The 12,573-nt window shown below is 48.1% G+C and overlaps 2 protein-coding genes across 2 annotated transcripts; one reads left to right on the forward strand and one right to left on the reverse strand.

The window, feature by feature from the left end:
- Positions 1-486: 486 nt before the first annotated feature.
- On the reverse strand, positions 487-3,158 carry BDBG_06772 (uncharacterized protein). Its single transcript, XM_002623287.2, has 2 exons — positions 2,710-3,158; positions 487-2,638 (listed from the first exon to the last, which is right to left on the reverse strand). Exons 1-2 carry the CDS (start codon positions 2,766-2,768, stop codon positions 679-681), a joined length of 2,019 nt encoding a protein of 672 aa, XP_002623333.1. The 5' UTR covers positions 2,769-3,158; the 3' UTR covers positions 487-678.
- A 96-nt stretch (positions 3,159-3,254) lies between these two features.
- Positions 3,255-12,467, forward strand: BDBG_17439 (anaphase-promoting complex subunit 1; the record flags this gene model as incomplete). The annotated part of the gene is made up of 10 exons (XM_031725159.1): positions 3,255-9,524; positions 10,114-10,163; positions 10,274-10,293; positions 10,524-10,658; positions 10,763-10,847; positions 11,080-11,305; positions 11,401-11,488; positions 11,561-11,619; positions 11,703-11,783; positions 11,850-12,467. The coding sequence occupies 10 exons, from the start codon at positions 3,255-3,257 to the stop codon at positions 12,465-12,467; spliced, it is 7,632 nt and encodes a 2,543-aa protein (XP_031579620.1).
- Between the last annotated feature and the right edge of the window lie 106 nt (positions 12,468-12,573).

The following is a 12,573-nucleotide window of genomic DNA, read 5'->3' on the forward strand; positions in this document are numbered from 1 at the left end:
AAGGACATTGAAAGCAATGACATCGCGGATAGAAAAATGGGAGTAGGGAATTTCAGGGCGAAAAAAAAAAAAATAACGACCCAATTTTCCCCCCTTCCCATCATTCTCCGTGACGTCCAATCTGATCACGCTCTCGAGCCTAAGACGCCCTTCACTTCCCTCTTGTCGACTCATCGACTCGTGTGTATGGGGATTTAGGAGGGGGGCTGTTTGATGTATCGCTTCGAATACAGAGCCTATTTAACCCCGCAGCAAAACAAAACCTGCAACACGACACTTTGCGTGACGGGCGAAGGAATGGGTTGTGCGTGGTTAAATTTCAAGACATGGTATCTCGCCTTGTGCTCCACCTTGCGTAGCGAAATGGGGAAGGATGAAGGGGAAAGAAGGTGATATAAAATGGCCAAAAGGAATTGAAGGATTGGTTTGACTGGTTGCGAAGTAGGAAGATGATGATGGAAGGGGAAATTGAAAAAAAAAAAAAAAAAAAAAAATTATTAACTGTATTTCTTTCGCACAGGTATTTGGGCTCTAAACAGGAGCTATTTGGTTTGGGTTCTCGGTTTCATAGACTATGAAGACATTCGTTGGATTCGGTGTTGACGACAGAGTGAAGGGGAACCGAGACAAAGGGTTGAAGGCAGATAGACCATGGGGCATCTATAAGAGCAGACATGCCTAGGAGAATATTCCCTTCTTTTGTGGGCTCCGAAACGCGTCGATTGGCCGTCTGGTTCCTGCCATACCAGATAAAACCCTGTCCATGCCCTCGAGATCCAACTCTCCCTTCCTTAGCATAAATTGGTCACCTTCAACTGAATCGTTCAGGACCTTTTGGAAGGCGGATTCAGATTCCGCTGGTCCCGGTGCTGATGGTTTCGGTGTCAGTATGATGAGTTGATGCTCGGCCGTTATCAAAACATCAGGGATTAAAGGTTTGTTGCCCCCTTTATCGGCCGAGGATGAAATATTGACCAGCTGAGTGATTCCATTTTGAGTTTCTCCGAGGAGGTTGAGATTGTCAATTGGAATTGGTCTGTAGCGACTTGAAGGATTGAATGGACCAGTGGGTTTGGCGCTGTTTCGCCACAGAGATAGTAAACTGGGAATCCGTATATTTTGACCACCATGCCAGATGAGAATCGATTCATCAGGAAGTCCGTCCTTTGAAATGTTGGTCATAGTTACCGAAATACCACCTCTGGTTGAGGATGCTGATGTGGTGTTAGTTGGAGAACCCTTGAAGAGAGTGTCTTCTCTGAGACGACGGGTTGATGGAGTCATAGGTGCAAAACTGGATCGAGTGTCTGTGACTGCTCCCGATATAGGTGGCTTTGAGGTCGGTACAGGTCCGGATATAAAGCCAGAGACCGCAAACGATGTCACTGAACCGCCTCTAGTGAACGACGTATTTTGATCGTGCGAAGTACTCGTATAATTTTTGCTCCCAGGGCCTGCTCCCTCTGGATCCCAGATACCCCACGATCCATCTGATAGAAGGACCATTACAGCCTTGCCCCCAAGGACCCATGCTGCATCCACTACAGGTTTTCGTCGGGGAATGCCTATGGAATTCTGGCAGAACTCTGGAGAAAGAGTAATTAACCATGCGCCATCGGCTTCTTTGGGGTCGGTGTCACTGGACAGCCCACGCCTGTCAGGAGGGGTTTTTCGAGATGGTGACGCCAGGCAAGAATAAATTTTAACGCTGCCGCTGGAGAACGATACAAGAAGATGCGAGTGGCAATCTGAGGGATATTGGGAAGGATTGAATGAAATAGATTTTGCTGGAAACGGTAGTAGCAGGTGCTGTATTGGGAGAGCAGGCTCTGGTGGTAGAATCAGGGAATCTTTGGGCTGGTCAGGCTGGTAAGTGATAGGAACCCGATGGATCGAAAGAGTGCCAGATCCTTCTGCGGAATTTATAGCTACTAGAATATCCCAAGCGTTATCAGATCCGGAATCGGGGAAGTCCTTAGTGCCGTGGGTTCGGCTCTGAGATCTGTATCGATTACCAGTGTTGCCCGGCTTTCGCGCAGTGACAGTGATGGCAACTCCTACTGGAATGGCCTGAATGGATCCAGCGCTCAGTGTAACGGTTTGAAGCCCCCACGTTGAACTATCTTCAGGGTTTGAAGGAGGTGTCAGGGGTATGGTGAGAAGTCGGATAGAACAATCAGCGCAAGCAGCTGCAAAAACCGCAACATTAGAGAATATCTGTGGATACGACTCTAGTGTTGATCGGAGCTGTTCTGAAGAAAAGGTCGGGACCGCCAGCCCTAGCACTTTCCCTCCGAGTTGGATATCAATATGGCGCAGTATATCATGAAATGGGCGCGAGGGATCGATCTCGTCCTCTTCGGCTTCGAATTCCACAGATTGTGTATTATCTTTTTTAGCTTCTGGGGCAGGTGTTTCTTCATCTGAGTCAATTATCATGATAACGTCCTCGTTTGACCTTCCGTTCGGCTTTGGTTGTTTTTGCTCCTCTGCCTGAGGCTGCTGTGATTTAAAAGCTCTTCCACCTCTCCACAAGATCCGAATTCCAAGGTCGTGGCCATATATTATTATAGTAGAGCCATTAGAAGATTGTATAGGATAGGTTTTCGTATCGTAGACTCGATGCGGCAGCTGGTAACTATTTTTCTCGTTAGGTTTAAAGGTCAAGGAAATTGGAGTGATGCAATAGCTTAGATTTTTGTGAGGTACCTTAGCTGCCATCCATTATCTCTCTGTCGGACAACAGGGTCGAACGAAAGGCTCGACATTCTTTGTCCCCCTTGTTTGCCAGCTGGAAAGAGGAGAGCTTAGGATAAGACCCTCTGCAAGATATCTGCGTGAAAAGAATCGCACTGGGTAGCTGGGTCGATGGCTAAGCGCACGCAATTGTTGTCATTTCTCTTAAAGGAAATAAGGAGTCGTGAGAATCGTGATTGAGCTTTTCGTGTAGCGGTTCTTAGAGGATTATTACAACCTGTTGGCTGCGTTGCGTTCAGTGTTCTGTTAGCTGGTGAAATGTTATTTAAAATGTAGTTGGGAGTTCGCCACAAGGTTTGGAGAAGTCGCGCTTCGCGTCTATTTACACCTGAAAATATTTAATACAGCCATGGGAACAACCAACAACCGCCATTCGCCCAGCCCGGAAGCTTCAGTACCACAATCTCTTTCCTTGACGTGAGAATGGGTATGCTCCAAATGCTATCCTCACCGGCCGGAGTTGCTTCAGGGGAAATTTTACCGATCCGCCTCCAATAATGGCCTCAGTCCGCTCTCTGGGCCTCCACGAGCCCGTTGCAATACCATACCTCGTGGCCGAGTCGAAGCTGCCGGCAAACCCCTCTGACGACCAGTTTGTTTGGAAAATATGCGCTGTCGATAATGGAACTGGAAGTCTACTGGAGGAGGAGATAATATTCACAAATAATTACGTTGTTTGGTCTCGAGGCGGGGTAGTTAAAAGGTCATTCAGCTTTGATATCGAGAAGGAGGAAATAATTGACGCCTTATTTGCGACATTCCCAGCTAGCTCGATTGAAGGAGAAAGTACAAGGACTTTTGGGAAGAGCCCAACTGCCGAAAACCCATCCCGCAATGGAATTGCTGCAGCGAATGATTATTTACAAAACAATCTAACAGGGAGGAAGCGTCTCCAGGAAGGAGGCAAGGTGGCGTCACAATCGGGGGCCATTCCTACACTCGCTGTTGGCGATGGATATGTGGAAAGCAATTTACGTAGAGCATTGGTTGTGGTTTTGAAATCCCAAGCTCACGTATTTTTTGTCAACGGCGACTCTCATGTTGTGCCGTTGCCTTTCGAAGTTGACGCCGTCTGGGCTACACCACGGGGCCTGCTGCTTCAGAGGAAGGTCACAGGAGAGTGGAAGAAGACGGTGCCAGCGGCTCCGCCGAACTCCTTCGTTTCTTCGCATACCAAATATCAGAATTCATTCACCCTTTCCGGTGGGAGTGGTGCTCGGCCATCTCTTACGTTATCTCCCGCTCAGCCATTAAAATGGATTCCGAAAATGTATGATAATACTTTTCTTCCTCGAGTGTTTTGTCTCGTGGACCCTCATTCTGAGATGGGATTGGTTGTCGCTAGCAATCCTTCTCTATCCACACAAGATAATGGTGCAAGTTTTGATGCGCTTGATCCGATGGAAGAAGTACTGTATGTCTCTGCGAAAGATGAGGCCGCGAATGGAAATGCTAAAGGCCCCGATAAATATCCCTTATTATTCGTCGTGACATTGAACGAAAAGTCTGGAATGTATACTATCTGGACCGCCCGCTACAGGGACAAAGATTCCGCGCTCTCCAACTCTAAAAAGCGAATGTCAACTGTGGGTGGGACACATTCGAAGAGACGAAGCTCCCACTTTGATATGGTAGGTGTCAATACACCGGTTGGTCGGGGACCAGCTGGGCTTCGCGAAAGTTTTGGCGGATTAAATCATGGCCGATCTGTATCGGATTTGTCCAAACCAAACCAAAAGCCTAATACCGACGATGAAGAAGATTTTGCGTCTCAACTTGGTCACGAGTTTGACGACATTGGTGTTTCTATGAGGGCATCTCGAAGAGTGAGCTCATTGCTTTCTCGTGCAGATCTGGCAGCGAACAATGACAGGACAACGTTTTCGGACCTTGTGACTGGCACCCAGAATGCTTCATCGTTCTATGGAGGTAGGCGGGGAGAATCGTTCGGCGGCCAAACCGGTCGTTCAAGCTTCGGATACCACCACAGAAACTCGTTAACTCAAGGAAGCACTTCAATCTATAGCAACGGCAGTAGTTTCCTCGATGCCCCTGTTGATAAATTTTTAGAAAGCTTAAACAACGGGGGTGACTTTGAAGGATTCGATAGCATGGGCCTGAGAGAAACTATATCTGGTCTACCGAGAGGGCTGATGCTTGTAAAAGTAGACAGCTTTTCGTCCGGATTGCAAACTACCCGGAGTACATCAACTTTCCCCAGGGACCGGAAATTTGAAGTGTTTACGATCTCTTCGTACCAGGACACATCCTCGGAGTCACCTGATTCGCTTTCAATTGCTCTCTGCATACTTAACAAGAATTTAAAGAACCTGTCCGTGGTAAGCCTTCTTGCGACCAACACAAGTTCTGAAGCGCAGCCCAAATCGCGTGTTAGGAAGGAAAAGAAAAGCCACGGTTTAAGTGACCGAGGCTTCACTGTTCGTGCTACAGGCGTCCTGAATGGACCCAATGTTGTGGACTGCTGCAAATTGGTGGATGAAGACGTATCGCGGATACTTATTTTATCCTCAACGATCGACGGTCGAGGGGAGTTGACATTACAAGCGCCCTGGAGTAGCCTTGTTAAAGTCGAGCTTCCGTCAAGTATGATGATTTATGGGCCACACGGAATGTCAATTACCAGCTCTCCGAATAGACCACGAGAAGGGAGTTTGAAGAGAGTTTTAAGCGACGGCTCATTTGACCTGTGTGGGCTACTTCATTCTACGAATAGGGGCAAGGTTGACGTGGTTGATAAGAAAGGGCGGAAACACAGGATTCAGATACAACTGGAGCCGCATAATCCCCGTGTCAAGCAGATCCTTGACGTCTGCAGGTTTGTGCTGCGACGGGCACATAACGCCGGGGATGGAATTCTTGTTGGTTGGTGGGAAGTTTTGAAATGGTTGCAGGCAAGAAGGGAGGGGGATAATGATAACGATTTAGAGTGGACTGCAATGGTGGTTGTGCTATTTACAATGGGGGTTTATTTTATCGAAGGCAATCATTCAAAACCTGCAACGAGACCTAAGCGAAGAAAAGCCGAGTTTCTACGATCTAGTAGTGGAAGTTCCATTGACCTTGACAACTGGGATAGTATGTTGGACCAAGAAGCTGGATCGCATGGTGTTGGGTCGTCTTGGATGATGGGTTCCGCTTGGGGCTGGGTTTTGGAAGAGGATTTGAAGCCTACCGAAGAAATCTCCTGGGGAGATCATCGACCCGGCCCTGAGGCTGGAGCCATTCCCCGAAAAAATGCTTATATTCTCCGTTGTGCGGCGTTATCCCGGGAATTTCTTTCGTCTCCCCAAGGCGAGGCCGCAATCGGTGCGGAGGGCTATCTTCCAACTGCAGTTTCTCGTGACCCCGACACAAGACGAACTACTCTTGGCACGATCTTAGTGGGACTACATTTGTTTCGCGAGGAGCAAAAGTTGTCTACTATCAATGCAGAAACTTCTTATTCAAAAACTGGCCTTCTCGCCCCTGTCCTAGCACAAATCGGTGGATGGCTGGGGTGGGAATCCTGGGATTGGAAGCGCAATGGATATTACAGCGTAGAGATGGCTAGTATAGATCGATGGGCGTTTGAAGAATCCAGGATTTCGGCTTTGGACTTACCGGAAGAGCCTTTTCCTCCCCCTTCGATACTCTCATTTGTTGAAAAATCTCTGAACCATGAACAAGCGAAATTTCTGACGATCCTCGACGTCGTATCAAGTTCCGCACAGGCAGCTGGCCGGGATTCTACCCTGCAGCAAGCTATGAGGCTCACACCCCGGACTTTGGCATTCAGTGGCTTCATTTCGGAACTAAAACCACAAACTACGGTTGAAGACCGGGTGGAACTGTTGCTTCGCTGGGGTTTAACGAGTTCTGTAATTGATACCCTTCCAGACGGCATCAGTGTTCCTCTTCACGAAGCTATTGTTCGGTGCCAGCCGGCACCCCCGAGTCACTGGGGGAGTTCACTGCTCGCATTGATCGACAGAGACGATCTTTTCATGTCGATGACGGAAGACAGGGCCAGCTCTCCAATGTCAAGGTCTCCGTTTATTCAATCCCATGATGCTGCACGTGATGTTCATTCGATTGGGAATCCGTCGCTCGATGGGACTACTGTGAATTCCTTCGAAGTTTCCGCGGAAGCCGATAGGCAGTCCATCACGCGACTTATTTTCCGCGAGGATCGACGCTTTTATGAGGCATTCAGGATCTTGAATCAAATGAAACCCCCATACGCAGAATATGTACCGGCCCCGGGTTTGTCTGAATCGGAAGTCCTTGAGGCCCAGAAGGAATTGGTTCAGCTTGTGGTCTTGCGGACTTTGTCAGTACCTGCTGGTAGAGCAATGATTGGGTTTAGTGGCAGGGTACCACTCTTAACTGAGAAACTACCAATACCCGCTTTTTCCTTGCAGTGCGTTATGAAACCGTCGAATGTGACAATTAGTGCTGAAAAGTCCGCTTTCTCGGAGGATAAAGCTTGCTGGGCATTCTTTCACAATGGGGCGTCAACTGGACTCGCTATATCGAAAGCTGCGAAAGGCATTGATACGTCCTGGATATTGTATAATAAACCAATTGAGCTAACGAATAGACACGCTGGATTTTTGCTTGCGCTGGGCTTGAACGGACACCTAAAGTCTTTGGCAAAATGGGTCGCCTTCAAATATTTGACTCCTAAACATACCATGACCTCCATTGGTCTTCTACTGGGGCTTTCCGCTTCCTATCTCGGCACCATGGATACTCTGATAACACGCCTGCTTTCAGTTCATGTAACCCGAATGTTACCTCCAGGCGCCGCGGAATTGAATCTGTCCCCATTGACACAAACTACAGGAATTATGGGTATTGGGTTGTTGTACTGCAACTCCCAACACCGGCGGATGAGTGAAGTCATGCTGTCGGAAATGGAAAATACAGACCAGGAGGAGCCATCTGTCTCCCATGACATTCTACGGGGCGAGGGGTATCGTCTGGCCGCAGGCTTTGCTCTAGGCTTCATAAATTTAGCCAAGGGGAGTGATTTAAGAGGGCTCCGTGATATGCATATCGTGGAAAGATTACTAACTCTTGCCGTTGGGACCAAAAATGTGGACGTTGTTCATATCCTGGATAAAGCCACCGCCGGTGCTACTGTTGCACTGGCAATAATATTCATGAAATCAAACGATGCGGCAGTCGCTGAAAAGATCGATATCCCCGACACGGTTGCTCAGTTTGACTATGTGCGGCCTGACATCTTCCTGCTTCGAACATTGGCTAAACACCTAATAATGTGGGATTCTATTACTGCCAGCTATAGATGGATTAAGAACAATATTCCATCTATTTATAAGCGCAAATATCGCCTGATGACAATTCATCATTTGAGCACTGATGACATGCCATTTTTCAACATTGTTGCAGGGCTCTGCTTTGCTATTGGGCTTCGATTTGCCGGTTCTGGTTTACCTCAAGCACGCGACCTTCTTGTTTCCTATCTTGATCAGTTTAAACGGATATCGCGGTTCGCTGTGCATAACTACGATGAGAAGCTAACTCGCAACGCAGTTCGCAATTGCCAGGATATTATTGCATTATCTGCAGCTGCTGTCATGGCTGGAACTGGAGATCTCATAGTGTTCCGCCGTCTTCGATCACTTCACGGCCACGTTGGTGGAGACATTCCATATGGAAGTCATATGGCAGCACACATGGCTATTGGTATGCTGTTTTTGGGAGGTGGAACATATACGCTGGGTACTTCGAATCTTGGGATCGCAGCTCTACTGTGCTCCTTCTATCCCGTATTTCCCACCACTGTTCTTGATAACAAATGCCACCTTCAAGCCTTCCGTCATCTTTGGGTCCTCGCGGCGGAGCCAAGGTGTCTTATTCCGCGCGACCTTGACACACGGCGTGCGGTAACAATTCCGGTGTCCGTAACACTCAAAACAGGCGAGAGCCAAGTTACAACAGCGCCATGTCTACTTCCTGATTTAGATGATCTCGCAACTGTAAAGATACAAAGCCCGGATCACTGGGATCTGACTTTGGACTTTGCTGGTAACCCAGATCTCAGGGATAAATTCCGCTTGGGTAACCAATCTGTTTACCTCCGTAGGCGAGCAGTTTACAATGCGTCTTGCACCTCAGAATTTTCTTCATCCCTGATGGCACTGAGCGACGTTCAGGATATCCCTTCGTCTTCGGTCCCGGGTTACTCTCGGACAGTAAACGCTGTGCCGAGTGCAGCAGCATCTATCCTGTATTCCCAAGGCAAATCATCTATTCAGGTCCGATTCCCCGCGCGTCACCTCTGGGAGTGGATTTTCAATCTCCCTGCCTTCCGAATTCTTGATATGGGTGACAAGGCGCTAGTGATACCCTCACTGCCATCTCAGCAACCAATTACGATTTATGCCAGGGACCAATCCAAAATTGTTATTGAGTCACCTTCCTGGTTGCGTCCAAGTGCGGTGGATACGAGACTGGTACTTGAAAAGACGGTCCAGCATTTGGTGGCGGCTGCAACTGGCCAAGGCGGCGGGGATGACACGGTCAAAGACCGATTATGGCAACTCAGACTCCTTTTCGCATGGCTGGACTCGAATGACGACCTGGGGAGAAGAAAATCCGCTACGGGAGAAAAAGGTAGCTTCAACACCTTCAAAGGGATGTGGCTTAGGACCGATATTATTGAGGATGCTCGATGGAGGGTGTGGGGCGTTCAAGTGGGCGACAACGATACTAGCGGACAACTAGTCGAGGTTGCCGAAGTGAGGAAGATGTGACTGACATGAAATTCTACAATTGATAAGAAACACTGGGTTTCCTCTATTCCCGCCCAGAACTTCATAAGCATGAGCTGGGAAGCCGTGCCGAGCTTCTTTGCTCATATTTACCCTTTTTCCCCGTTCTGTGCGACGGGTAGAAGCGAGCCGCCCCATATTAGTCCACCACTGTTAACTTCCGGGAAAGTGGAGCTGTGCTTAGGGTTGTGGTTGATTTGATATATCTCTATTTTACGGGAGATCCCAACGACATGTGCATGAGATAACATTGTTTGTGTGTAACTATATAGTTATTCAGAGGTATTTTACCTACCTCGGGAGAGTTATTCGTTTTCATTTGCGCTACAAGAGAATTAAAATACCCACTGAGCGAATTCGTATATTCAAAACTTTTTTGTACCAAGACCCGGAAATATCCTGCTTTCGAAAAAGAAAAGAGAAAAAGAAAATAACAGGCTCCATTGCGCCTTGCCCTGGGATATCTTTGATTTACCCATGCAAGCCACCAGGGCTGAGTCAGTTCGTCCCTTCGTCCCGCCGGTAGATTTCCCAAAGCGGAATAAATTGCCAACAGTCCCCTGCGAAGGCTTCGATTGATAAGATGGACGGCTGGCCCCAAACCAGGTACATGGCGCGTTCTTCCTGATGCCTCCAACCTGATGACTCCAGCCATGTATACAGCTTTGACAGAATACACATGCTGAGCCTCTTGGAGACCATTGCTGAACTCGCAGATTTCCACCACAGACTATTAGTTGAGACGGAGCCAACTATGGCTCACTAGAAAGGAAAAACTCCCCGCAACAAGGTGAACGGACGACTGACTGAAGCTGGGGGGAAGTCTGGTGCAAATGACCCGGCGAGAAAGAAAGCAGCCCGAGAGCCGACGACGGACCGGTTGCTGGAGATGTAAAGGTTCGTTCAATGTGTTCGTTCTTCTCTATCCTCTTGCGTTCATAAACTGACATGAGAGGCTGACGTTAGAAAAGCATGTCCAATGCACCGAGGAATGGCCGGTATGCAGCCGATGCGAGCGACTGAACCTGCACTGTGTTCGTGGCCTCAAGTTGCTCCGGAGAGAGGATGCGGCTCAGAGGGGCATACGCTTTGGCCGGGAGGGTATGCTCTGACCTTTCGATGCTTCCTCCTCTAGGAAAACATGAGCCGGAACAAGTTTCAAGAGACATTCACTGACCAACTGCGCATCAATTCTCTATTGTTAGGAACATGGTCAAAAGGCTCTTCGAAGGCCGTAACACCTACAAAAGTCGAAATTGGTCATGAATTCCAGCCTGTCTCCATTGACCAGTATGCAGGTCGATGGCTATTTTTGAATACAACATACTGGGACTTTGGCGTAAACGGGGAGGAGGTAGCTAAATGCTCGTTGACATAGTTGATAGAGGTTGTTCAGTCTTTGAATGGTTTGGTCCAGCCCTCCCCACACCGGCCCCTGGGCCATCCATTAGCGCAGTGTTCGTCGGTCGAGAGTTTCCTGCTTGTATTTCATTCGGGGTATTGCACCTTTCTGCTCACTCAGCACGGGATTTAACCCCTATTTATCTCTCGTCACGCCGCTGGCTTTGAATTATCAACAACCCCACGAGCCGCTGAGAAACATCCTCCTTGCCATTGCTGCGAACCAACGTCATCTCCTTGGCGACAGTACCTATGAGCGGGAGGCATTTTATTTCAAGCAGAAGGCGCTACATGGCTTGCAGAATGAGACTAACCATAGGAAACCGAGTGCTGGAGCAGTTGCGACGGTATTGATGCTCTGTTTCCTTGATGCAAGTACACTGTAACCCTTCCTTGCCTGCTGCCTGTGCTGTTAGAGGGTGTTTTAATAATGTTCTTTTAGATAACCGATGGGTGTACCCCTTCATGGACAACACATCTTCGTGGGGGCCTTCAGCTCATGGAAATGTTTCCACATCAAATGTGTGAAAGTGAGACGCTGAAGAGGTTCTTCGTGATGTATTTTGTCGCTCATTATATTATGGGTTGAACGGGCGTGGAAGATCCTTCGGAGGTGCCACAAGTAGCTCATTCATGGCTTGACGACGATGACCTTGAGGAGGTATGCATATTTCCTTTACATCGACAGGATAATATCAAGTGTCAGAGTCGTATCTAATGTTTCTTTGACCTGAAATGCTTTAGATTGACGTATTGATGGGTTGCTCGCGGGGCCTCATGACATTAATAAATAAAATATCAACCTTAGGAGCAAAGAAGTCAAAGGTAATATCCCAATCAACAAATATATTATTGTAGCAACAGACCTGTATGCTGAAAATGGCCTTGAAGGCGATGAAAACCCATCAACTCACACTGCAAGAAATCTCAAATTTCAATACAGCGAGGATTGATATCGAAGCCGAATTACGAGTTCTCCACCAAAAGCTACCAAGCTACGCCTCCCTCCAAGAGGACCTCTTACGGATTGCCGAAACAAAGAGGCTCGCAGCGATTCTATACCTGCGCGAACGCCTGGGGAGCCCGACTGGTCTTTGCTATTTTTATCCCGTTGAGAAGTTTTCTCCTCACCAAGATCATAAACATAAGCATAATAATAGCATCAACTCGCCGCTTAGCCACCAAGCCACTACACTAAGTGTAGTGGAGACATCACCATCAGGATTCAAAGCCCGAATCGTCAACATGATAATAAGCCTTATGGAGAACCTACCCGATTCCCCTACGTTACTCTGGCCACTCTTTATTGTAGGCACTGTGGGCCTGGATGATGAAGCGCATCGCCGTTTTGTGCTCGACAGATTGACGAGCATTCAGAAGACGCGCAACTTGGGTAGTGTTCGAAGGGCGTGTATGGTCGTTGAATGTGCATATCGGGCAAAGGATATCCATTTCCCGCGAGGTAAGGTTTGGGGAGATGAAGGGCCAGGGGTTATTAGTTTGGCATGATATATACCATTCTCTCCCCCGTCCAGGCCATTTGGAATTCCCGTATACCTAGTGAAATTAGTTTCTCCTTCAACATTGTTGAAGTCGGGATTCCCCGTAGGCTAGG

This window comes from Blastomyces gilchristii (assembly GCF_000003855.2).
Source record: "Blastomyces gilchristii SLH14081 genomic scaffold supercont1.14, whole genome shotgun sequence".
Taxonomy (NCBI): Eukaryota; Fungi; Ascomycota; class Eurotiomycetes; order Onygenales; family Ajellomycetaceae; genus Blastomyces; species Blastomyces gilchristii.

Bases quoted from the DNA above. Each gene is read 5' to 3' on its own strand.
- BDBG_06772 (XM_002623287.2), bottom strand. From the start codon at position 2,768: ATGTCGAGCCTTTCGTTCGACCCTGTTGTCCGACAGAGAGATAATGGA. The intron at 2,639-2,709 runs GTACCTCACAAA...CGAGAAAAATAG, and splicing joins GATAATGGATGGCAGCTAAG to TTACCAGCTGCCGCATCGAG.